This window comes from Bos grunniens, chromosome 20, assembly GCF_055505025.1.
Source record: "Bos grunniens cultivar Pamir isolate PY7600 chromosome 20, Bosgru_T2T1.0, whole genome shotgun sequence".
Taxonomy (NCBI): domain Eukaryota; kingdom Metazoa; phylum Chordata; class Mammalia; order Artiodactyla; family Bovidae; genus Bos; species Bos grunniens.
The window spans coordinates 71341722-71365247 of record NC_141184.1 but is presented as its reverse complement, the minus strand read 5'-3'; the positions used below and the strand labels follow the sequence as shown (position 1 = coordinate 71365247).

General features: G+C 51.4%; 1 protein-coding gene across 3 annotated transcripts in view; it reads right to left on the bottom strand.

Annotated features, from left to right (window-relative positions):
- Positions 1-23526, bottom strand: part of SLIT3 (slit guidance ligand 3) — a 718940-nt gene that overhangs the window by 100846 nt on the left and 594568 nt on the right. For all 3 annotated transcript variants that reach the window (XM_086362269.1, XM_086362271.1, XM_086362270.1), the window contains exons 13-16: positions 17158-17301; positions 15579-15742; positions 4040-4190; positions 2773-2847 (exon numbers count right to left, since the gene is read on the bottom strand). In XM_086362269.1, coding sequence (XP_086218395.1) covers positions 2773-2847; positions 4040-4190; positions 15579-15742; positions 17158-17301 — 534 coding nt within the window. The remainder of the gene's footprint in view (positions 1-2772; positions 2848-4039; positions 4191-15578; positions 15743-17157; positions 17302-23526) is intronic.

The window sequence follows — 23526 nt, the reverse complement described above, 5'->3', positions numbered from 1 at the left end:
CAGTGCTCGCGTACATGGAGTTAGGCCCACACGCATGCACACACGGGCATTTCCTGCCTTGAGACAGTGCTCGCGTACATGGAGTTAGGCCCACACGCATGCGCACACGGGCATTTCCTGCCTTGAGACAGTGCTCGCAATCCCAGCTGACCTGCACTGTCACCACTCTTGGCTCCCGGCTTGATTTGTAAACTTGGACAAGTTTCTTTCTGTGTTTCAGCTTCCTCGTTTGGGAAATGAAGCAATCTCAAAGCTGTTGTGTTTCTCCCATGAGGGGTAAACACATGAATATCAGTACAGTTTGGCACAGAGTACAGTGATTGGTAACTGCGATCGGCCATTATTATCATTGTTGCCTTGCACCCACCGCCTTTTCACAGGGGGTCTTAAGTACTCGAGTTTGCAACGCCTGTTTTAACCATGTGCTCCAGGTCACTCAACCCAGATGTCCTCTTTCTGTCTCCCAGCACCTTCTCACCACAGTCCCATGGACAGAGGACATGTCTTTCCCCTTATCTTTTACACTTCTTTTTTAAAAATTAGTTTTTATTGGAGTATAGTTGCTTTACAACGTTATGTTCATTTCTGCTGTACAGCAAAGTGAATCAGCTCAACGTATATATATATCCCCTCTTTTTTTGCATTTAGGTCACCACAGAATACTGAGAAGAGTTCTTTGTGCCATACAGCAGGTTCTCATTAGTTAACTATTTTATACATAGCAGCCTCACACTTCTGATCCTCATCATAACTTACAAGGAAACTGGATTTATTTCTATTATGTAAATAAATACATTAAAGTACAGAAAGGCTAAGGGTATTCCTGGAGTGACATAGCAGGGGAGGGGCAGTTGAACTCAGAACAAATGCAGGTCTGCCTGCTCTTCCCCTACACCTGGATTTCTGGCTGTTCTCAGGAAGGGAATATTTGGCAGCCCCAACCCTCCTCCCAGCATGGGAAATGCCAGGATGAGCTGTGTGCCACCTGTCTCCTCTGATGAGAGCTCGGCTCACATGAAGCCACAGTCCCCACCCCTCCCTTTTGCTGCTTGGACACTGAGGCTGTGCCGTGTCTTGTGGTACGTAAACTCTTTGTTGCAGTATGTGGGATCTAGTTCTGCGAGCAGGGATCGAACCTGGGTCCCCAGTATTGGGAGCACGCAGTCTTAGCCACAAGACGAGCAGGAAGTTTGGGGTTGAATTTGAAAGGACATGTCCTGGCAAGCGATGGGTGATGTCTGTGCTGCGTTCCTGAAGCTAGAGGCGGGCCTGACCACCCGGACAGCCACGGTCCTCCCCAGGACCCGCGTGAGCCCTCCCTCCTCTGCCCCTTCAGCTCCTGTGCTCGCCACTGCTCCCAGTCAGAGGGCGGTCCTGAAGCCATGTGGTGCAACTGCAGGCAGGGAGGGAGGGACAGAGCCTGACCGGCTCTGATGGGACTCAGATGCTGCGCAGGGCAGGAAAAGGCTCTTTCCTTCTTCCTGAAGGGGACTGATGTGATGGGTGGAGAGCAACGTAAAATAAGGGTTACAATTAGTTCTCATTATTCATTGTGCTTCAGTTCTACAAAGTCACTAGGCAACATGAATTAGTGAATGCTAAACCATCGCTTCTAGGGGAAATTGAGGGTTAGGTCCCTGTGAGCCCCTGGTCATGATATTTTTGTTAGTCAATCAATACATAACCTTGCTTGATGCGTGTTTCTGTTTAAAGACATCTTGTTGGATATATATTGTTGATTTGTTTACACTGTACTCACAACCAATAGTACTATAAGTCTCGCCTGAACAAAGCTTATGTAACAAGTATTTTCTCCGTAAAGCACACAGCCCTTCTGGACTATGCTTTAGGTCCATTTTAAACAGTGAAATCACCTACAAAAGCACAAATATGCAAAAAAATGTGGCACGAAATACATTGTGGATTGGACACTTGTTTACAGTCTGGGAGCTGAAACAAGAACTCAGAGCGTGGCCTTGTTCTGTTTCAGCTGAGGGCATGCATGTAGGTGACTCAAATTTTTTGCTGCTCTGTGTTTAGGAAGACCATGAAAACACCTGAGTATGGATTTTGAGATTACAAATAAATGTTAGCAAATACAGGGTCTGTGAATAATGAGGCTATGACCGTATTTCTTTTCTTCCAGAGGCAGACCCAAACTCGGGCTGGGAGATGTGGAGGATGTGGTGCAGGTGGGGAGCAGGGTCAAGGAGAAGGGAATTAGATGGTGAAGGGGTCCCTGTCCATGCCGGCACGTCTACTGGGGTACCTGGGGAAGGGAAGGCGGGGGGAGTGCGTCCAGCTGTGTACCAGTGTGATTACAGATGGAGGAGGTGAGGCAGCTGGTGTTTCTGCTCCAATGGGTCACACCCACATGGAGGCCTTTAGAGTCTATCTAAAAGCAGACCTTCCAACTGTCATCTCATAAAAATTACTACAGCCCATGGGGTTGCAAAGAGTCAGACATGACAGCGACTAACACATGCAGCCTAGGTCCCCTTATCTCACTGCTGGTGCTCAGTAGAGCGCCTCCCACCAGCCCTTGGGCGTAGAGGATGAGTGTGGAGTAGGGGGCAGGGATGAGCAGAGGGGAGAGGGGCTGAGGCTCAGGGCTTGTGGAGAACGCATGCTCTGGCTCTGCATGGCCCTGTCTCAGTGTCCTGCTTCCTGGGTGTGACAGGGGAAACTGAGATGGGCCAGAGCAGAGGGAGATGAAGGCACCGCTGCCCCGATGCTCTGCTCCAGTCTACCAAGGTCCTGAGGCTGACTTACATTTTCCGCAGGTTGGGCAACTTCTTGAAGATGCCAGTGGCCTCAAGAACAGATATCTCATTGTCGTTTAGTCGCCTGTGTGGAAAGCAAGCGAATGAGGGGGTGAGTGAGCTGTGGAAGGGACACCTCCCCCACCGGCCCCCCATCCTCCCAGGCCTTCAGCTGAGCTGACGCCCAGACCTCACTCAGCCCAGGTCCATAGCACTGCAGAAACCGTCTGTGTGACTCCTTAGCACAGGGCACCCAGCAGTGAGAGGAGGGGTGTGCGAAGGGCGGGAAGGGAGGCCAGGCTCCTCTGAGTGGAGGAGCCCCTGTGATAGGGCCTGTGCAACTTGCTGAACACTCAGCACTTGAACAATCAAGGGCCAGAGATTTGCCTTCATTTTGTAGGGATACCAATGGCCACTTAAACTTCCTGGGAGGGCTCCCCAGATTCTTCCAACTCTGCAAGCCACTCAGCGCTTTCCAGACCACGTCCCTCTGCTAAGGGCAGCTCAGGGACTCCACGCTGAATGTTCATACAAACCCAGGGAGAGCAGGAGACAAAGAAAGGCCCTACTGTGATTTGTAAAGTCAAAGAACATAATAACAACAACAACCATTTACACAGGGCTTACTCCATGCGCACATTCAAGATGAAGCCTGTGCTCATCTCCTCTCACCTCATCTTTCTCACCCCTGTGGGAGGGAGGTATCATCACCTCCATTTTACAGCTCAGGATCTGGCACTCAGATCTAAGAAGCAACTTGCGCAATCTCAGGAGAACTGGAAAAGGCAGGAGTCAGGCCCAGGTGTGTCAGCCCCCACCGCTGCACCCTCGTCACCCCGCGCTGGAATTTTGAGCTCTCTCACTTCTGGGTAAACGCCTCTTTATTAGCAGAGATAGCTGGAGGCTCAGATACACCTGATGGTTCTTGCTGTTTTCTCACTTCAGGTCGTATCCATCTTTCTGGTTATGTTGTAAGCATCCTAAGGGCCAGGAAGGGTGATCTGCCTTATTCATGTGGAAATGGGTGGGCCTGGCAGTGCCTGGCTCCCAGCGAGTGTTCAGAGAATCTTTGTAGAATGAATGAACGGTTTTTATTTGCAAGTAAACAGTCCCCAGTGGAGGCGTGAGGGTCTGCACTCAGATGGGAAGTAGCAGACAGCAAGGAGCACCCGGGTGACTGAGCTGAGGGGGTCGCCTCTAGAAGCCCACCCCTGCCCTGGCTGGCTCAGGGAGATGGGTGTGGGGACGTGCGGGGGTCCTGCCCCCGTAGCACTCACAGGTCGGTGACGTATTCGGGGAGGTGGCTGGGGATGCGGGCCAGCTTCTGGTTGGAGCAGTCCACGATGGTGCCCTCGCAGCGGCACCTGTCCGGGCACACGAGGTCCATGAAGCACTCGCTGCTGAACCTGCTGCGGTAATCCTCCGAGCCTGGGGGGCCAAAGAGGGGCGTCAGCATCACCAGCCCGGGCCGGGGCAGGGCTGTGGGGACGGGGGACATGGATGGGGGTGGGTTGTCCAGGGCCAGAGGCAGCGCTGCCCTCAGGTTATGGGCGCCCGGCCGTGCCTCCCGCCCCTCAGCCTCCAGGCTGCTTGCTTCCCTTTGGTCTTTGTGATTCAACACTTTCAGGTCTAACAGCACAAGCTCTATGAGTTCTTAAGCTTCCGTGGGTCACACAGACCTTTTTCCACATCGGGAATTTGGTGTACAATTTAGGGGTGTCTTAGTCCGTGATGCCCACCATCTATGGACCCTCTAAATACATTCTGAAGACATTTTGAAGGGGTTTTGATGAAAGCTATACCAAGGGTGGGAATGAGGTCAGGGAAGCGGGTAACGGACTCAGCTGTCTTCAGGGACAAAGCAGGGACTGAACGATAAAGGGGCCCAGCACACGGCAATCAATACCACTGACATGCGATTTTATTATTGGGAAGTAATCATGAGAGTCGGGGTACTGGGGAATTGAAGCCTGCTGCCCTAATGCTTGGGAATTTGGCTCAGGGTTGCCTGACAATTCTTTAAAAAAAATACTGGTAATGAATTCATACTTAAAACACTGTGAAATCAAGCACAACTCTTGTGAGGGTTAAATGTACCTGCTGCCTTTGAAAGGAAGCTCTGTTTAACTACAGTCAAAAGCCACTTACAATAAGCTAAAAGTAGTTGGAGCTAAGATTAATGTTTGGAATTGAGTTTTTCTTGAGGTTGCACAGCGATGGTAACAGGGCCAGTGATGCACTGTCTTGAGACATGCCCTTAGGAGCTGCTTTAATGATCAGAAATGATCCCCTGGCACCTGGGCGAACCTCTGTAAGACCACAAATCTTGCCTGAGATAAAAGGGAAGTTCTGATTCTCCTATCAGACATGAGCCAGCTGATTGGGGTTGAGTCTCTTATTTTCACCTTCAACATATCATCAGCACAATGACAGGCACAAGAGCTTGGCTCACATTTGTCCAGTGCATAAATGGGGTGTCGGCACATAAACTGTCCACAGTGCTTCAGGGAATGGGAATGTCACTTATTTGGCTAGCTGAGGTGGGCCTTCGCCAACTTACGTATATTAGTAGTAGAATGGGGCACCTGCAGTACAGAGATTTGGGCAGTAGAGGGCGCAGGTTTGCCCAGACTTCGCTACTTAAACCTCAATCTCTCTGCCTGTAAAATGGGAATTATATAGTTGCCCCTATCTCACAGGGGTTGTCATGAAGATTCAAGGAAGATCAAGATGGTGGACAGCTTCTGGGAAAGGGTCAAAAGGGTCCAGAGTTCTACAGATGTTTGTGATTCTGTTTCTTTTTTCCCCTAGGACGTAGTGGAGCATGTGACATGTCGGAGGCCGTTACCATCAGCATGTGAAGTGAAGTCGCTCAGTCGTGTCCGACTCTCTGCGACCCCGTGGACTGTAGCCTGCCAGGCTCCCCTGTCCACGGGATTCTCCAGGAAAGAATACTGGAGTGGGTTACCATTTCCTTCTCCAGGGGATCTTCCCGACCCAGGGATCGAACCCTGGGTCTCCTGCATTGGAGGCAGACGCTTTAACCTCTGAGCCACCAGGGAAGCCCAATCAGCATAGCGAGTGATAATAGCTGACACGTATGGAGCATGAATCACGAGCCGGGCACTATTCTGGGCACTTCAAACAGATGACTCCATTAAATCCGTCCCACACTCTGGGACTATTACAACTCCATGTTACAGATGAGGACACTGAGGGCTGCAGGTCATTCAGGACGTGGCAGAGAAACAAACCCAGGCAGACTGCCGCCAGGGTCTGTGTGACTAATACCATGCTTACTGCAGATCTGCTTTTGGACAAACCTTAACCTCAGTCCTGCGAATGGTAATACGGTCAAGTGGAGGTGAACTGAATGGCATTTTCTGCCAGCGGGCTTTGGGGAGACAGGAGGAAGGAAATGTCTCCACTGACTGCTTTATTTTTCACTCCTCAAATTTTCTGCCCATGGTAATGCCTGATTAGGGAGAGACTGGGGAGGGGGGTGGTCTCTGATTCTGAAGGGACATCATCTACCTAAAACAGAAGGTCAAGGCTTGGACCTATTTCCTTTCCCTCTCCGCTCCTTCCCCATCCACCTCCTTCACCCCATTTCATCCCAGGCTTGTATAAGCAAAATTCATGCAGGTATCCCCGGTTATTTGGATGGCTTCCTGGTCCAATGTATTATGCAAATCTCTTGCCCTTGGCTTGCCAGCAGCCATCCCACTGAATAACTCTGACCTGGGCCATTTTCTCCCAGACACATCAGTGTGCTGAGTCTTGGGTAAATCGCATCGTGCAGACCCTGCCGAATGACAGCGCTCTCTTATTCCCTGACAGGGGTTCCCCACAGTCGTAAAGAAGCTTTTCGTGTATTTTTCCTTGAGAGGGTGTCTACAGTGGGATCCTTGCAAATGGAGGAGCCCTGTATGATCAAAGCCAGAAAGACAGGAGGGAGGACAGTTTGCTCGCCAACACAATGAGCCTGAAGATGTGCACGGCTGGGCCGCAGCCAGGGACAGCCACTGATTAAATGCGTTTTCGTTTTAATCAAGGTGAGAGCATGTGTGGTTAGCGGGAATCGCTCTCTGTAGTATACTTAGACTACAACTGGCCGACCTCTGCAATGGAGCCGCCGACCCATTTTAATGAAATGATTTTGCAATTAGATTCGATAGACTAATATGTTCTTCCCAACATTTTTTCCCCTGCTGTTTTTGTTATTGCCCTGGTTTATAATAACGAGGGGGTCGGAGTGTGATATTTTCTATGAGCGGGAGCCAGAAATGTTAATAACGGTGTACGCCCGAGACCGAAAGGGTGCGTGCCCCAGCCAGGGCCAGCCTGAAATGCCACCTCCATCACTTCATATTTCATTACCCAAATTACCCAGGGTTTCTCAGAGCCATTTGTTATGCCTAATGTTCATAACTACCCAAAAGTATTTTTAACTTTTCTAGAGCTTTAAAAGTCAATTTCAATCTCCATGCATATTCGTCACTGACAGAAATACTTAGTAGGAGAGGAGTAACTTAAATAGGCTGTCATTTCTTCTCTTTGGGAGAGTTCAGAGAGGAGAGATCTCAGAGGATTTGAAGAAGGGCCATAAAACTAGACCCTGGCTGAAACGGGCTCTTGGGGGAACTGACATCAACTGGCATTTCACCAGCTTCTGCCCCCGGAGCCCTCCTCCCCCTTGGCAGGCAGTTCAGAATGACGACACTTGGAACATGAGCACAGAGAAACTCTAAGAGACCAGGGGAGTGGAATGCACAGCAATGTGACTTTATTATGAACCCCTGCCCTGCCGCCACTTCCCAGGAGAGAATGTGTGCCACGCTGGCATGGTTTGGGCCTGGGGCAGGTGAGGAGCCAGAGCTCCCACTCTTTGGACGGACTCAGCTCTGAGGCTGGCGCTGGGCCCAGGGTGGCTGCTGTCATGAACAGTCTGCATTCCGCACCATCCTCTGGGCAATGAGTTTGTTGAACAGAAGTCATGGATGCACCATTATCAGAGGACCAAGGAAAGGCCAACGCACAGAACTATCCTCTTCTAGCTCCCTAAGGTGGGTGGGATGAAAGAAGGAAAGGAGCAGAAAGAGGAACTAGGGGGAGCAGGAGGCTTGCTGGGGCTCTTCGGCTTGAAAGGACAAGCAGAGGTCAGAGGTAATGAATGGAATCAAGAGAACATTGCTAGGCATACAGTTATCCACTCATGGGCAGAGGCTGGGGGACCAGATATCAGTTGCCTGGTCACCAGGAAACACCAACTGTTCACCAGGAACTTGGAGACTGGTTGGGCAGACAGCTGTCCTAGTGAGCTCTGCCCCTCAGAGTCAGACATGAGTCAGCCATCTGCCTGGCAGCAGAGGGAAATGGCCACAGCCTGCAGCTGGGTACTTCCTGGTCATAGTCAGCTGAGGGCCAGGAAAACTCGGCATGCCCCCTCTGTTCAGAGGGAAAGGGAGTTTCTCTGGGCCCGAGGACTTGTTCTGTTCCAAATGGGTCTTGGTATGGTATTCATGCTAGAGAGGAGGAGCCGTGTAAACAGGGGTGTTTGCTCTCTTTCTTGCTCAAGCCTTTTGCGGTTAACAGAAGGAAGCTTGAAAGGGGGTGTTAAAAGATTTTTTCAATATCCTATCAAGTCAAGTCAATGTCTTTTTGATTTTGTAATTCAAGGCAAAGGGCCTTGTCCATAGCTGGGAAGTCTGAGGATTACAGCTGTAAACAGCATTCATGTTGGAATCTGATGACCCTGGGCAAGTGAGTTGACCTCTCTGTGCCTCAATATAAAAAAAAAAAACTGTTAGTCACTCAGTCGTATCCAACTCATGTGACCCCTGTAGCCTGCCAGGCTCCTCTGTCCATGAGATTCTCCAGGCAAGAATACTGGAGTGGGTAGCCATTCCTTTCTCTAGGGGATACTTATCTGCAAAATGGGATTTATAGGGCTGTTGTGAAGACTGAACAAGGTGATGATGTAAAATAGCTCAGCACTGGGTCTAGTGTAAGCACTCAACCCATAGTAAAGGAATCCAGATTTAAACAGGATTCTCCATGGCTCAGCAATGCTGGGCCCTGGATCTGGGGGGTAACTTGAGAGAGAGAGAAGACAGTAAGAGCCGCACATTGCCACAGGAGCCCAGAGCTCAGCTCCTGGCTCAAGCCAGAGCCGTCTCGCATGTGGGCCAGGATACAGACTGCAGGGTATGAACCAACACCACCATCTTCTGGTTATGCTGGGTCTAGGGTTTATCAAGAAATAAACAGGATGGGAGGCCCCAAGACCCCTCTCTTTATTATCAGAGGCAGGAGGGTCTACATGGTAGTCAACTAGAACCACTGAGCAGCCCAGCACTTTGGTCTCATGTTAACTGTGCTTGACAACTCAAGGAAAACAGCCTGGACCTTAGGTTGTGAGGGGACCAGGGTCAAAGTCCTCATGAGGAGCGGGGTCAGTTCCAGGAGAAGCCTCAGGCTACACCCAGTGTCTCAGACTCACGGATGTTTCATCATTCTCATGCTCACATTAATTCCTAATGCTCCTGGTAAAGATGGTGGGTGAGGGGTGGGTCACCACCAGTATGACATTGGGGTTAAACCAGTTGAGAAGATGACCTTGGTCTGGGGCTCTTCGATGAAGCAAATGGCATATGCCTTGGGTATACATTTTCCCTTCAAACGGAAGAAGAAAAGCAGTGGTCTCAGACCTAAAGACCTTCTTCCCCTTGGCTGGCACTTGGACTAGACTTGGGGAAGAGCGACTCCCTTGTGACAGAGACATGGAGGCAGATCTGGGCTCGCCCCGCCCGGTGGGCTTCTGCAGCCCCCCTTTCAGCCCGGATCTGCTAGCTGGAGGGGGAGGGGCACTCTGTGTCCCTCTCTGAGTCCTTCGCGACTGCTCCCCGCCCCTGGACCCCCGCCCATGGTGAGGCTGGCCCGGGAGAGGTGGGTCTGGCGGAGGCGGGTGCGGTGCTCCAGAGCAGAGAAGAGGTGTCCGGCGTGGCGGGCCATGCTGCAGGAGAGCGCGGTGCTTTCCGCGGTGCTTGACAGAACCATGTTCCGTTTCCATCGTTCCACCACATGGTTAGATCAAGCACAAAGGAAAGCCCCGCGGCGACTGGTCAGAGTCAAGGTCAGGAAGCAGCGTCAGAGAGAGGACAGGAGCGCTCAGAGGAAGCAGCGTGGAGCAGCGGAAGGCAGAGCAGGCCCCCACCGAGGGTGATTAGTACCGGGGGCGGGATTCCGCAGGAACACGTCCAGAGACCGGGAGCTGCTGCCCTCTCGCCCCGCCCACAGGGGAGACAGGAGGAAGGGAGGAGAACCGACGGGAGGCCACTGGACACTCCTAACTCCGGAGTTTCCGGGCAGGACACATCCTTCCCAAGGGAACTAAGACCGCACACATCTGTGATCACGTCACAGGCCTGAACTGAGACTCTGCACCCCACTCAATCATCTTCTCTGTTCTCTGCTGCCGCGGCCCGCCCCTTGGCCGGGTGCCTCTGTAACCTGTTCCCCTGGCACCTTCAGTAAAGACACAGGCCATGCTTCCCAGTCGTCCGGCAGAGCTGCAATGCTCTTCTTTAGTACAAGTCCCTCTGCCGTCTCCTCAGTATCCTTCAAGGCCCCAGAAGCTCTCTGGCGTACGGACCTTCATCCCAGATCACTCGGGTGTGGCACGGAGACACGGTGTGTGTTCCCAGCAGGGGGAGTCAGGGCCAATCCGGGGCCTTGGGTCTGGGGCTGAGAAACCCACAGTCCAACCATTATGGCGGGGTGCCTCTCTCAGACGGAGAGAAGGAAAGGAAGTGCGAGGTACCAGACTCGAGGGTCCTTCCTGATTTCCTCCTTGACTGTGAATCAGGAAGTGGGTTGGAGAGACCAACAACCAATCGTTTTGTTTGCCATGGCCCAGATGAGGGTGCTCAGCCTTTATACCCTTGTCTGCACTGGATTGGGGGTGGTGTTCATGAACTCCCGCCCAAGCCACAGGGAGGAGAGGCGTGCATCCTGAAGAGACCAGAGTCAGGGCTAGGTGACTGGGACCCTCTGTGTCCTGCCCTCTGACAGGAGGGACAGGGTCACTGTTCCTCCACAGTATGATTGTAGGAAAGATGGCGGCAATATCTTGACAGCGTAGAGGTTATCTGCATTGACTGACTGGTTAGTCCAAGTCACTCAACAGCTCCGCACCTGGTTCTGCCTCTTGCTAAGCCCTCTCTGACTGGCTGGAGTTGGCCACTGTCATTTAGACTCAGCTCTGCTTTTGTCCCTCCCTCTCCCCTCCGCCAGTCAGGCAGAGCTCTGCAAACACTCTGGTCTGAGGATTTCATACTCAAGTTTGATCAGGCCCTCAGTGCCCAAGAAGGGAAAACCCATCCGTTCACGCCCCTGCCCCCAAGCCTTAAAATCTCCTTCTGCTTCTCCTCCCAGACACAGCTGGGAAGCCAGACACCCAGCCTAAGGAGGGCCTCTATGCTTTGCAACAGCAGCCCTCAGATTGGTTTGGTTTGATTCTCTTTGGTTTCCCTCAACAGAAGGAAATGGAGGGACCCAGGAGAAAAGTAATCAAGAATCTTCTCAACATTAGAAGGCCTAGGTTACAGATCTTGTCCTGAGAATGCTGTTATTTGTTTAGTTGCTCAGTCGTGTCTGACTCTTTGCGACCTGATGCACTATAGCCCGCCAGGTTCCTCTGTCCAAGGGATTTCTAAAGCAAGAATACTGGGATGGGTTGCCATTTCCTCCTCCAGGGGATCTTCCTGACCCAGGGATCGAACCCGCATCTCTACACTGGCAGGCAGATTCTCTACCGCTGCGCTATCCTGAGAGTCCTACTCTGTAATCTCAGATAAGACTTTCCGCTGCTGGCTTCAGCTCTCTAGCATGGCCTGAATGGCCCCCAGGGGCTCCAAAGCTCTGTGGTGCCCGGAGAAGTGTCCTGCTCTGTGCCATTTCTGCACAGACAAGGACACAGAGGATGCCACTCTGTACTTTTCACCAGGAGTTTCTTGCCCACTGAATCTCCACACACAAAGTGGAGGAGGCAGGTCAGAAGACAGACAGCATTTTCCAACCTCCAAATGCTCCCCTGAGGATGGGCGTGGAGTCTCAGGCAGCCAGACGGTGCCTTCTGAAGACTTAATCTGATGGTCAGATTACTGCAGCAGGCAGCACTCACCTCTAACCCGATCTTGCTGCCTCGGGCATCGGATGTGGCTGATGGAGGCAGACACAGGGCAGCTGGGAAGCCAGACGGCCCAGCCTAAGGAGGGGCTTTATGCATTGCAATAGCAGCCCTCAAATTGGCTCCTAATTACATCAGCTGTTTTTGCAATGGGGGTGCTTTTAGGGGAAAGTAAAATGCAGACTTGTTATCTGTCAAATTCAGTACATATCACCTGCCCCTCCCTTCTTTCTTCTTGAGCTTCCAGGCAACAGAGCTTCAGAGCCACGGCTGCTGCGTCCCTCAAGGCTGAGCATGTCTGGGTCCCAGTGTCTCTCAAAGCCAAGGCCTTCGGAGTTCACCAGGACCTAGCTTTCTCAGCCTCTCTTGTCTGTAGCTGTCAGGATTACCACTGCTCTTTCTCTATCTTTATAGGAATCATCTTTCTGCTTAGTATTGATGAACAAAAATATTTTAGACAAGGTGAGTCAAAAAACCCTGTCCCTTTCTCCTATTTCTTTTTTTTAATTAAAAATATTTTTTTCAGTAGTTGTGGCTCCTGGGCTTTAGAGCGCAGGCTCAGGAGTCATGGCTCCCAGGCTCAGTTTCTCCGAGACACATGGGATCTTCCTGGATCAGGGATAGAACCCATGTCTTCCGCATCAGCAGGTAGATTCTTACCCCTGAGCCACCAGGGAAGCCCTCCCTAATTGTTCCTTTTCAAAAGTCCCGATCATTCCTACCCCACATAGGAAAAGAAGCCAGGGTTCCTCACAGCGGTCCCCAAGCTTTTTGGCACCGGGGACTGGTTTCATGGAAGACAGTTTTCCCACTGACTGGGACAGGGTGGATGATTCCAGGATGATTCAAGGGCATCACATGTATTGTGCACTTTATTTCTAATCTAATGCTGCTGCTGGTCTGACAGGAGGTACAGGTCTGCGACCTGGAAGTTGGGGACCCCTGTGTCCAGTGTGAACGCAGGTAGCTGGTGGCAGAGCTAGAGTTAGAACTAAGCTCTACTGTTTCTAGGTCTGCTGGCTGATTCCTCTTTCTCCTAATTAGTTCTGTCTGTACCTCATCCCCAGTCCCAGCCTACAGTCATTCTGAGCCAATGGCTGACCCCTGGGCTGGTTCCACCCTGCTCTATGCCCCAGGGTCTTGGGGTCAATCAGGATGTTGAGATCAGGACCGGACCCCCGTGAGACTGAGGGATTGGGGTGGGTAGACTGCACCCTGCCTCCTTGGCATCTTATCACCCCTCTTCTTGGGCACAACTGCTTGTCAGAGCTAATTAGCTCAGCCCTGGCTAGACATGGGTAGGAACAGAGTGGGTGGGAGGGATGAAGGGCGTAAGTCATGAGGAAGGGGCCTGGGGAAAAGATGGCTGTGCCTCAGGGCGCAGAGACAGAGAGCACACTCCCCCCGACTCGCTGAGGGCCCCAAGGAGGGACCTAAGGAAGGAGTTCAGGGCCTGGGGCTGGGGCCACAGGCTGGGGAAGGTAGTCACCGCAGCAGTGGGGCCTCCTTCCCAAAGGCCCTGCCCTGCCACGTGCTCCACGGTGTGGCGGGGCGAGCCAGCCCTGGGTTCAAGCCTGCCCCTACCGTTCGCTTGCTGTGATCATGGCCTGCCCCTTCACCTCTGAGCACTCAGCGCCTGCTGCTGCAGCAAGGGGACCGCTCTTGCTGCTTTTGAGGGAGGAGACAGATGGGCCCCTGGGCTGGACACCTGATGTTTGTCAAGCAGAGTAAAATCGAAGCTTTATTCTCACCTAGACACATCAAGGACAAAGCTAGTGGCAGAAGCTGAGCTCTGCTAAAGAAAAGAGATTAAATGCCCAGTCCTGAGGTCAAGAAGGACTGCCCTGTCTGCACATGCACAGGAAGGTTCCTTTGGGGTCAAAAATGGAGGGGGCACCACCCCATAATTAGTGTGGATACCCATCCATAGACCTCTGTGGAGGGATCCATCTAGGCAAAAATTTGCACACACATCTTGGTCCAAGAATGAGTCCGGTGTAGAGAAAGAAACAAGATAATGAGCCAAAGGTAAACAAAGACCTGGAAAGACTGTCTGATATAAGTGATTTAAATCCTTTCTTTACTTAGCTCCTCACTCAGGACACCTGCACTCCTTTCTGGGTATGTATTTCTGTCTTGCTTCCAACTTAAATAAATAAACTGTTTCTCTGTGTGTTCTCCCATATGTTGTGCTGTCTCTAATAATAAACTTTGTACCTGTTTTGCAGTTTTTACCTCCTTGAAACAGTTTTGCTTTCAAACTGGGGTAAGAATCAGGGAACTTGGCTTCTGGATGCTAGCCCCTGGCGGACTGGCAAGTAGGTTCAATCCCTGGACAGGGAAATAAAATCCTGCTTCAAGACCCCTGTCCCTCTGAGAACAATCTCACCTGACTCCTGGAAGAAGCAAGCCCAACGAGGAGCCCTGAGCACAGTGCTCCTCAGGGGTGAGAGACTGCTCTGTAATCAACACTTATTCTGGGGAAGACAAACTGAGATCAGTGTCTCAGACTGCCACAGAGTCCTTGGGGTCCCTCCAAGCCCTCTCGAGGTATTGGCTTCTGCTGAAAAAAATAAGACAGCCCAAGTTTATCATTCTGGAGACACAGACTGAAGAATCTGACTTAGAGGATAAGAACAACAAGAGGCGGAGGCTGGCCTGCTGCTCTCCTCCTGGCGACTAGGATCCATGCCGGCTTTCTCCCCAGGAAAACCCACCTACACACGGTGCTCAGGTAGGGGAAGAAGACCGGTTCTTGATGACACACAGATGGCCAGGGTTGGCTTCACCCCTCCTCACCACGTCATACTATCAACATCTCACCACTGGGAGCACAGAGCAGCTTGGTGATTTTTTTTTTTCTTCAGTAGCAAACAGCAGAAATGACAGCCATTTCTAACTGCCTGTTCATCCAGCTCGTGGGTCAAGGAGAACAAGTTCTGTCTCCAAGATGAACTGAGAACTCGCCTGCCACTCACCCCCTGCTTCATTTCCAGGTACAGCAGGGAGGAAGGTTTCTAGAGAGAGCTTGAAAACTAGAGAGCAAGGCTGTGCTTTCTTCCTGAGCAACACTCTCTGTGGTTCTCTCCAGGATCAGTAAGCACCCGTCTAGGGTGGAGGGGAGAGCAGACATGTCTGTGAAACCTACACTCTGGGTTAAGGGCTGTTCCGAAGGTGGCTTTCGAGGGCAAGAGGAAGCCCCCAGGACTGCATGTTTCCCGCAGCCTGGCCTGGGGTAGATTTAATTTCTCTATCTGCCACTTGGGGAGCATGGTTAGGAAACTAAAAGCTGAGGAAGTCAATCATATCCTCTAAGAGCACATGTGTCCAAGCTGCCTCATGGCCTCGCTTCCACCTGGCTCTGGAGATCTGTGGCTGCCTGGGTTCTGTCTCTCCAAAACCGCGCCCCTCCTCCCCCCAGTGCTTGTATTGTGTGTGTGTGTTTTATTTTAAATCCATAAGCTAATTGGTTTTCTGCAGGGCTAACTGAATTTCCCCAATTTAATTTGCAGAGATGCTCCCCAGGAGCCATTACAGCATGCGATGTCCTCCAGATTGGATTATCGGCCTCTCCGGGGCTGCTGTACTGAGTCGGAAGGTGGGGCCCAGCCCCGTAACCTGATTACCTGAGCAGCGGAACTTCTTGCTCTTGATCTGGCTGATGCGCTTGTTGGCCAGCCGGCGTGGGCTGCTGCAGCGGGCCCCGCTGGTCTCAATGGGGTTGTCCTGCAGGTAGTCAGCCAGCCACCTCAAGTGGCAGTCGCACACGAACGGGTTTTGGGCCAAGTGGCTGCGAGAGGGACAGGAGTTCATTAGGGGGGCCCTTGGGGCTCGGTTCCGCCACCGCCCCCCTGGCACAGGCGCTGACAGTACAGCTCCAGGCTCCCGCCCTCAGTGCCCCAGGAGGCCTCGGGGGGTGCCGGGGCTGCTAAGACAAGACCTCCAGACAAGACCTGGATGGGGGCCTGAGGCCTGCTGTTGGCAAAAGCCAGTCAAGGTGCAGCTGGCACCCAGTCTGGGGCATCAGCCTTCCAAACCCTCCCCACCTGGGGCAGGACCCAGGTCTCGAACCTCACCCATGACACTGCTGACGGGCATAGTAAGTTGCAGGCTTAGGGTTTATGCGGAGAGCAGACTGAATTTTGTTTTCCAAGCTCAGGAACACCCAGTGCATAAAGCAGCTGGTGTGGCATCGGGCACAGGGCGGCTGTTCCATTTACAGTAGCAGGTTTTGCTGTTATTATCCTCAGCATCATGGGGGCGTCAGCCCAGTGGGCTCACTGAGAAAACCCTCCACAGCGCCGCACAGTGCTTAGCACGCAGTTGGGCTTCAGTGTGCGACAGCTGTCCTTACTTTCTGTGGCTCCTGTCTCTGGCTCCAGGGGCAGTGAGTGCTAGATGACTCAAAAGGCCTCCAGAAACCCCCAGGATCGCGGTCAGGCCTGGCGCTGGGGCGAAGGTCTAAGCTGAGGGGTGTAGCCATCGGAAACACAGGCTGAGATCTGTCCTCAGGTGTCATCTGTCTAATGGAACTGTTTATGAACATCTGATATTCTTGCCTGGAGAATTCCGTGGGTGGAGGAGTCTGGTGGGCTGTGGTCCATAGGGTCGCAAACAGTCAGACATGACTAAAGCAACCTAGCATGCACGTATGCCATGCTTGGAAGTGAGGAACTCCTCTCAAAAGAGGGAGGTGAAATACCCCTGCATTCTGGTACGAGGTGCCTGTCCCAGAGACTTGGCTTTGTGGTGTGGACAGGGACAGGTATTAGTGGGCAGGAATGAGTTTTCAGCAGAGACAGAGCCTGCTCAGAGAGAATATAGCACCCAGAGTGGTTAAGACAGCAGGTGAACCAGCCACTTGGGCTGGATTCAAATCCTGCTGCTTAGTAGCTGTGCAACCTTGAATAAGTTACCTCACCTCTCTGTGCCTTGGTTTCCTAACAAAAATGGGGCATCATAGTAGCACCTACCTCCTAGGGTTGCTGTGAGGCTTAGTGGTTTGGATACAGGGAAGCCATCCCGTGGGGCAGCGAGCATGGCGTGAGTGCTCAGGACAGGCCCTCTAGCACTGTGACTGGTGCTCTGCTCGGGCTGCAGGCTCCGGGGCTCCTCTGGGACGTGCCCGCTCTGCCTGGGTTGTGAGTGCTCTCTGGGACCGCCGGCGGCGGCCTGGGCCTGTGCTGGCACTCCTGACATACTCACAGTGTCTGGATGGCCTGCAGAGGGGCAAAGAGCCCCTTGCTGATGGTCTGCAGCTTGTTGTCATACAGGGAGAGCAGGCTGAGGCTCTGCAGGTCCTGGAACGTGTTCACCCGCAGGCAGTTGATCTTGTTGGCATTGAGGAGGCTGCAGACAGAAGAGAGGCCACTGACTGCCTCATCCCGGTGAGGCCTGCGGAGCAGGGGCGGGGCTGCTGGCCTCCCAGAACCCTCCTGACGGCCAGGCCCCCCCACCAGAGAAAGAGGGGACCTGCGGGCCTCCGGCCGCGCGATCTCCTACCACACCCGGGCACTGGCAGCCACGCAGCACGGACGCCGTGTGGCACATCAGCCCCTTGAGCCTTCCCCTGCACCCACGCCCTTGGAGGAAGACTGGAAATCGCACCCTGCGTGTTCCACTTTCTACTGTAGAAGGCAGAGCCTCCAGGTCTCAAAAAAAAGAAAGAAAGAAAGAAATCTTTGGCACAATTGCTTGTAAGCTGTAGCTGACTAAGAGGTAATTTTGATTCAGAAAATTCCTCAGAATTCTTCTGGATCACTGATCCCATTGGGAACCTGCTGAAAGCCGTAGGTCATCCTCCCAGAAAAAATTCAGCCACAGGAAGGCATGAGTGCACACACACACGCAGTCTCAGTCTCACACACACAAACACGGAAGGAGCTCTCGCGATTCTGCAAATACGCCACGAGCTTTGGTCCAGGCCTTCTGAACATACTCTCTACCCCTTTCATCTGGAGACTCCTCCTCCTCCTCTGTATCTCAGCTCAGATGCCACCCCCTCAGACAGGCCTACCCTGACCACCTCATTTCCAGTGCAGCCCCACGACTGCCCGTCATAACCCCCGTTTACTCCCCTCACAGCCCTTCTCTCAACTTGTGATCAGAAGATATTTGCCTCCTACTCAAGACAGTACACAAATGATATATACTTTATTCTTGCCTTTATTCCTAGTACTTAGCCCAAGCATTTATTAGGAAATACACCTGGCTCCAGCTCTGACTCCAGGGGATCACACTCATCTAAGGTGACACCCATCCCCCAGGGTCAGCCTTCCTATCCACGAGGGCTGTGGCTTTAATTCTTCAGAACCCTGCCCCCACCAAAAACAAAGCTGTAAAAGAAAGCTTTCTGGCGAAAGGCTGGCCCAGCGAGAGTGAAGCCTTGAGGGTTACAGGAGTGTTTCCAGGATGTGGCTGCCAAGGCAAGCACTTTGGGTCCTAAAAACCCTTTATGATCCTAGACTGATGAGCTGTGCCCTTCAAACTCATGTGAAACTATTTCTATTTCTCACTTGCTCTTGAATGAAAGTGAGGGGCTACTAAACTAACCAGCAAAAATCTTGAATTGTAAAATTTTCTCTTTTTAACACTGGCTCAGAGCTTCCCTCCCAGGGAAGGACCCGAGAGATACATCATGGCTGGCTTGCCTCTAGAGTTCCTGGTGCCAAGGTCCACAAGACTGGAGTTGGTAACGGAGGGACTGCCATGGGAGCTCAGCCATCCATGCCACCTCTCCATGGCTGCAGCTCTGTCCTCACAGGGGCCCCTGAGCATCCTGTGCGAGGTAGGCAGCTGCGCTGGTGACAAGAGGAAGCACTGCCTGTTTAATCTGGCTAATGATGGGCAGGGGTCCCAAGGGTTCACACAGGTGGCCTCCTGCCTCTAAGTGGAACAAAAAGCTCACGTTATTAGAAGACTTTTCACGTTTTCCAACGTGCTTTCCTGACATCCTGTTATTCTCACAGTCACCTGGGCAGAGGGGCAGAGCCAGCCTCACATGTTAAAGGCGAAGAAACTGAGGCTGAGAGTTGGGGGAGAGAGAGGGGAGTTGTGCAACGTCATGCATTTCCAAGGAGTATGCTGGAAGCAGTTATGGTGACTGAGGTCTCTGGAGGATTTCCTTCTTCTTTATGAGTGCTTTATCTACCCTGCCCATATGTCTATCCCTTTGCAGCATTTTCCCCCCAAGAATATCCTATGCTTTGTATATTAAATTTTACTCAAAGTCACTCCATTTGTCGGTGGCAGGAGGCGGGGGGGCATTCCAAGGAAGATGCTATGGAACAGAGAAACAGGGAGAAAAGAGAGAGAGCCCAATAGGGCTAAACCCCTATGAGTCAGGAATAGATGCTTCACACAACTATTTTTTGGTTTTCTTGTTAAAAAGAAAAATAAAGTAAATGGTAAATGATTTGTTCCAAAGCTGGATATTCAGGGCCTTTTGAGGGAAAAACTGAATGAGGTAAAGAGACCAGGTCTGAGGTGCTATCTCATGACCTAAGGACAGACCCTCTCTGCAGCATCCTGCAACATGCCACATGCAACTCTTTTCATCCAGCCCTCCCAGTGTGCTGAAGGTGGGGACAAAGCTACCCTGAGGTGTCACCTCATACCAGTCAGAATGGCCATCATTAAAAAGTCTATGAATAGTAAATGCTGGAGAGAGTGTGGAGAAGAGGGCACCTGCCTACACTGTTGGTTGGGAGCATAAATTGGTGCAGCAACTATGGGGAACAGCATGTAGGGTCCTCAAAAATCTAAAAATAGAACTACCATATGATCCAGCAATCCCACTCCTGGACATATGTCCAGACAAAACTTGAAAAGATGCATGCCCCTTAATGTTCATGAGGCATTCTTTACAACAGCCAACACATGGAAGCAACCTAAATGTGCATCAGCAGATGAATGGATAAAGAAGATGTGGAATACACATATATGTACACAGTGAAATATTACTCAGTCATAAAAAGAAGGAAGCAATGCCATTTGTAGCAAGATGGATGGACCCAACGGTGATCATACTAAGTGACGTTAGTCGGACAGAGAAAGATAAAAACATGATATTACTTACATGTGCAATCTAAAATATATACAAATGAACTTATTTACAAGACAGAAACAGACCCACAGCAGAGAGAGCAAATTCATGGTTATAAAAAGAGAAAGCGGGGTGTGGACTGATAAATTAAGAGTTTGGGAATAGCAGATACCAACTACTGTATATAAAACAGATAAACAGCAAGGTCCTACCACATAGCACAGGGAACTATATTCAATATTTTGTAACAACTTATAATGGAAAAGAATATGAAAAAGACCATATGTACATACACACATACATATGCACAGACATGTGTGACTGAATCGCTCTGCTGGACGACAGAAACAAACACAACACTGTAAACTAACTATACTTTAATTTAAAAAATCTGGATATTTCTGTCTGTCTCTCTCTGCCACACACACAGACCATAAAAGATTTTTATTTTCTCCTGGAAAAAACCCAAAACAGCTCTCCTAGTCACACTGGGTCTCCGGGAGGCGGTCACGGAGCAGCTGCTCTCTGTAGATAAGACCTGTGCTCCGTGGGCCACCATCCTCACCGTTCCCTACTGCTTGCCCCTCTCAAGGGGACTGATGCCGAAGCTGAAGCTCTGAGACTCTGGCCACGTGATGTGAAGAGCCAACTCATTGGAAAAGACCCTGATGCTGGGAAAGACTGAACGCAGAAAAAGAGGAAGGCAGAGGATGAGATGGTTACATAGCATCATGGACTCAATGGACATGAATTTGAGCAAACTCTGGGAGATAGTGGAGGACAGAGGAGTCGGGCGTGCTGCAGTCCATGGGGTCTCAAAGAGCTGGACATGACTTAGCAGCTGAACAATAACAGCAACAACAACTCAAGCTTATTCTCCCTACCTTGTCTGAGTGCTGCTGCTGCTAAGTCACTTCAGTCGTGTCCAACTCTGTGTGACCCCATAGACGGCAGCCCACCAGGCTCCCCCGTCCCTGGGATTCTCCAGGCAAGAACACTGGAGTGGGTTGCCATTTCCTTCTCCAATGCATGAAAGTGAAGAGTGAAAGTGAAGTCGCTCAGTCGTGTCCGACCCTCAGTGACCCCATGGATTGCAGCCTACCAGGCTCCTCCATCCACGGGATTTTCCAGGCAAGAGTACTGGAGTGGGGTGCCATTGCCTTCTCTGACCTTGTCTGAGTAGGAACTGAAATTTGAGACCTGAGGGCACATTCACAAAGACAAACTGCAGAACTGGGTTCTGGGGAATGCTAGACACCAGATAGGGAGGGTGGCCACGGGGAGAGTGGAGTGGCGTTCCGATCCGCCTTGAAAGGGCATCCAGATCGCAGGCCACTCTGGCAACGCTCCTCACCCATCAGGACTATCGAGGCTTCTTGTTTTGATCCAGATGCTTTCTTGTTCCCCTTTGCTCCTAGACCTCTCAGCATGGGATGCTATCGCAAAGATGGAAGGCATCAAAACAACCCAGGCTGGCACGATTATGAGGCAAAGATAGCGCGAGCAGCAGGAGCAGAAAGAAACACAAAAGGGCAGCGCCTCGGGGTCACTTATTCTCCCCAGGAATGCTTGGCTCCCTAAGGCAAGACACATAGGTGCAGGGAGAGATAAAGCTAAGCTGCTTATCCAGATTTAGATGCCCAGGACCGCCTCACTGATTCCCAGCACCGGCAGCATCCAACAGCCTGTCCTTCTGTCCTGTCTCCTCTGGGAGGAAGGTTGGCAGCTACTCAGCTCAGTCTGGCTTCCATAAAAGGATCTCTCAGCTATCTGGTACAAGAGGACAAGAGCTGCAGGGGAATTAAAAAAAAAAAACAACAAACACCCTAAAAACACTAAATAAAAAAACCCCACTCTATGATGGAGCAAAGAGACAGTAACTAACTATTTGAAATAGGGTTCAGCAATTCTGTAAGAAGTTCGGAACACAAGCCTTCTTCCTCTTTCAATGGAGGGATTGATTCTGTCCCCATTCATCCCCCTTTGAGGAGCAGTGGTATAACGGCTGTGCGAATTAATAATAATGTAGCATTGTCTCGAGAGACTGCAGCTTTGTGAGCAGCCCTGTGTGAAAGGTTTTCCAAAGCGCTTTTCATGTAGTGTCTCCTTTCACCCTCACAGTAGCACTGCGATTGTCCTCATTTGGGGGATGAAGAAATTGAGGGTCAGAACGGTGGTGGATTTAACCAAGGTGATAGTGCAGCTCCAGTCTACCTGAGTGCAAAGTTCATCTCTCACCCACCACATGGAGAGAAAAATCCGTATTCTGCCCCTGTCCTTGGTGGAAGGTATTCCCTGTCCCTGGGGAGCTATTTTTGCCAGCTTGGGAACCGACCTGGGCACGCTTCAGGTTGATGGAGGTCTGGCTGGGTCTGGAAGACTGCTTGCCTCTTGGCTGTGAAGAGGCATCAGGAGTCCCGCTGGCTCTTAGGGAGTGCCCAGCACCAGGTGGGTGGGATGGGATGCCCTCTGAAATGCTCACTAAACCTCCATGGGCACGATGGCAGGCTCTTCCTTGAGTGGCCTGCACCTGTGCAAAGCAGGGTCTCAACCTTCAGAGCCCACTGACTAAATGCTGACTGGGGAGCTGGTATGCTTGGCCCTGTACTCCCCTCAGCCTGGGTTCTCACATGAGGCAGACCAGGGGAGAGCGAGGAAGCAGAGACAACAGCTTCCCTTACGCAAGATGGGACGCTCTGGTCCACCTCGCACAAGAGACAGCCTGGTACTCAGGGTCCAAACTTTGATCCCCAACTAGGTCTCAGCTTGACGGCCTGGTGGATCCAGTGAAGGGGAAGGGAGGTATATTCTGTTCATAAATATTTCCCCGGAAGCAGATCCAACCATCTATCGGGGCCATCTGCTCCCAGACCCACCTCCCAAAGGAAACTCAGAGGCCATATAAACAGAAAAGATATGGAGGTTGGTGGGGAGGAGGGTTTGAGAGGATCCTGTCAGGTGAACCTGGGGCCACATGACCTAACAGGTAATAAACACTGTGTGTGGCCGGCGCTCTCCCAGCCCTTTACAAATAATAACTTGCTGAATCTCCCGACAGCCTCAAGAGGTAAGTGCCCCTCCGTCCGACAGATGATACCTCTGGCACACGCAAAGTGTAAGTATCTTTGACTAAACTGGCACAACTAGTAAGTGGTAGGTCGAGATCTGGATCCATGCTACTTTAGTTCAAAGACTTTGCTGCTATTCCGACTGTGGGAAGTGCCTGCAGCTTCTGGGAGGAGGTGGAAGTTGGTTTTTTGTAGCTACTCCCATTGGCTTAGAGATGATTCTACAATGAAATGAAAGCACAGAGCCATGCTCCCCTCAGAGGAGATCAAGGAGAGTGGAGCACGCACACATCCCCTTCTAAATTTATGTCTAACCGTTAGCTCTGTGAGGCACTCTGCTACCCCGCTCTTCACCGAGCATTTTCAGCTTCCACATATGTTCCATGTCAAGAGGTATTAGCACTCAGCCCATTGACTAACCAACCTAACAATGCTGCTGAGAGATTATCCTTTCCAGAAGTT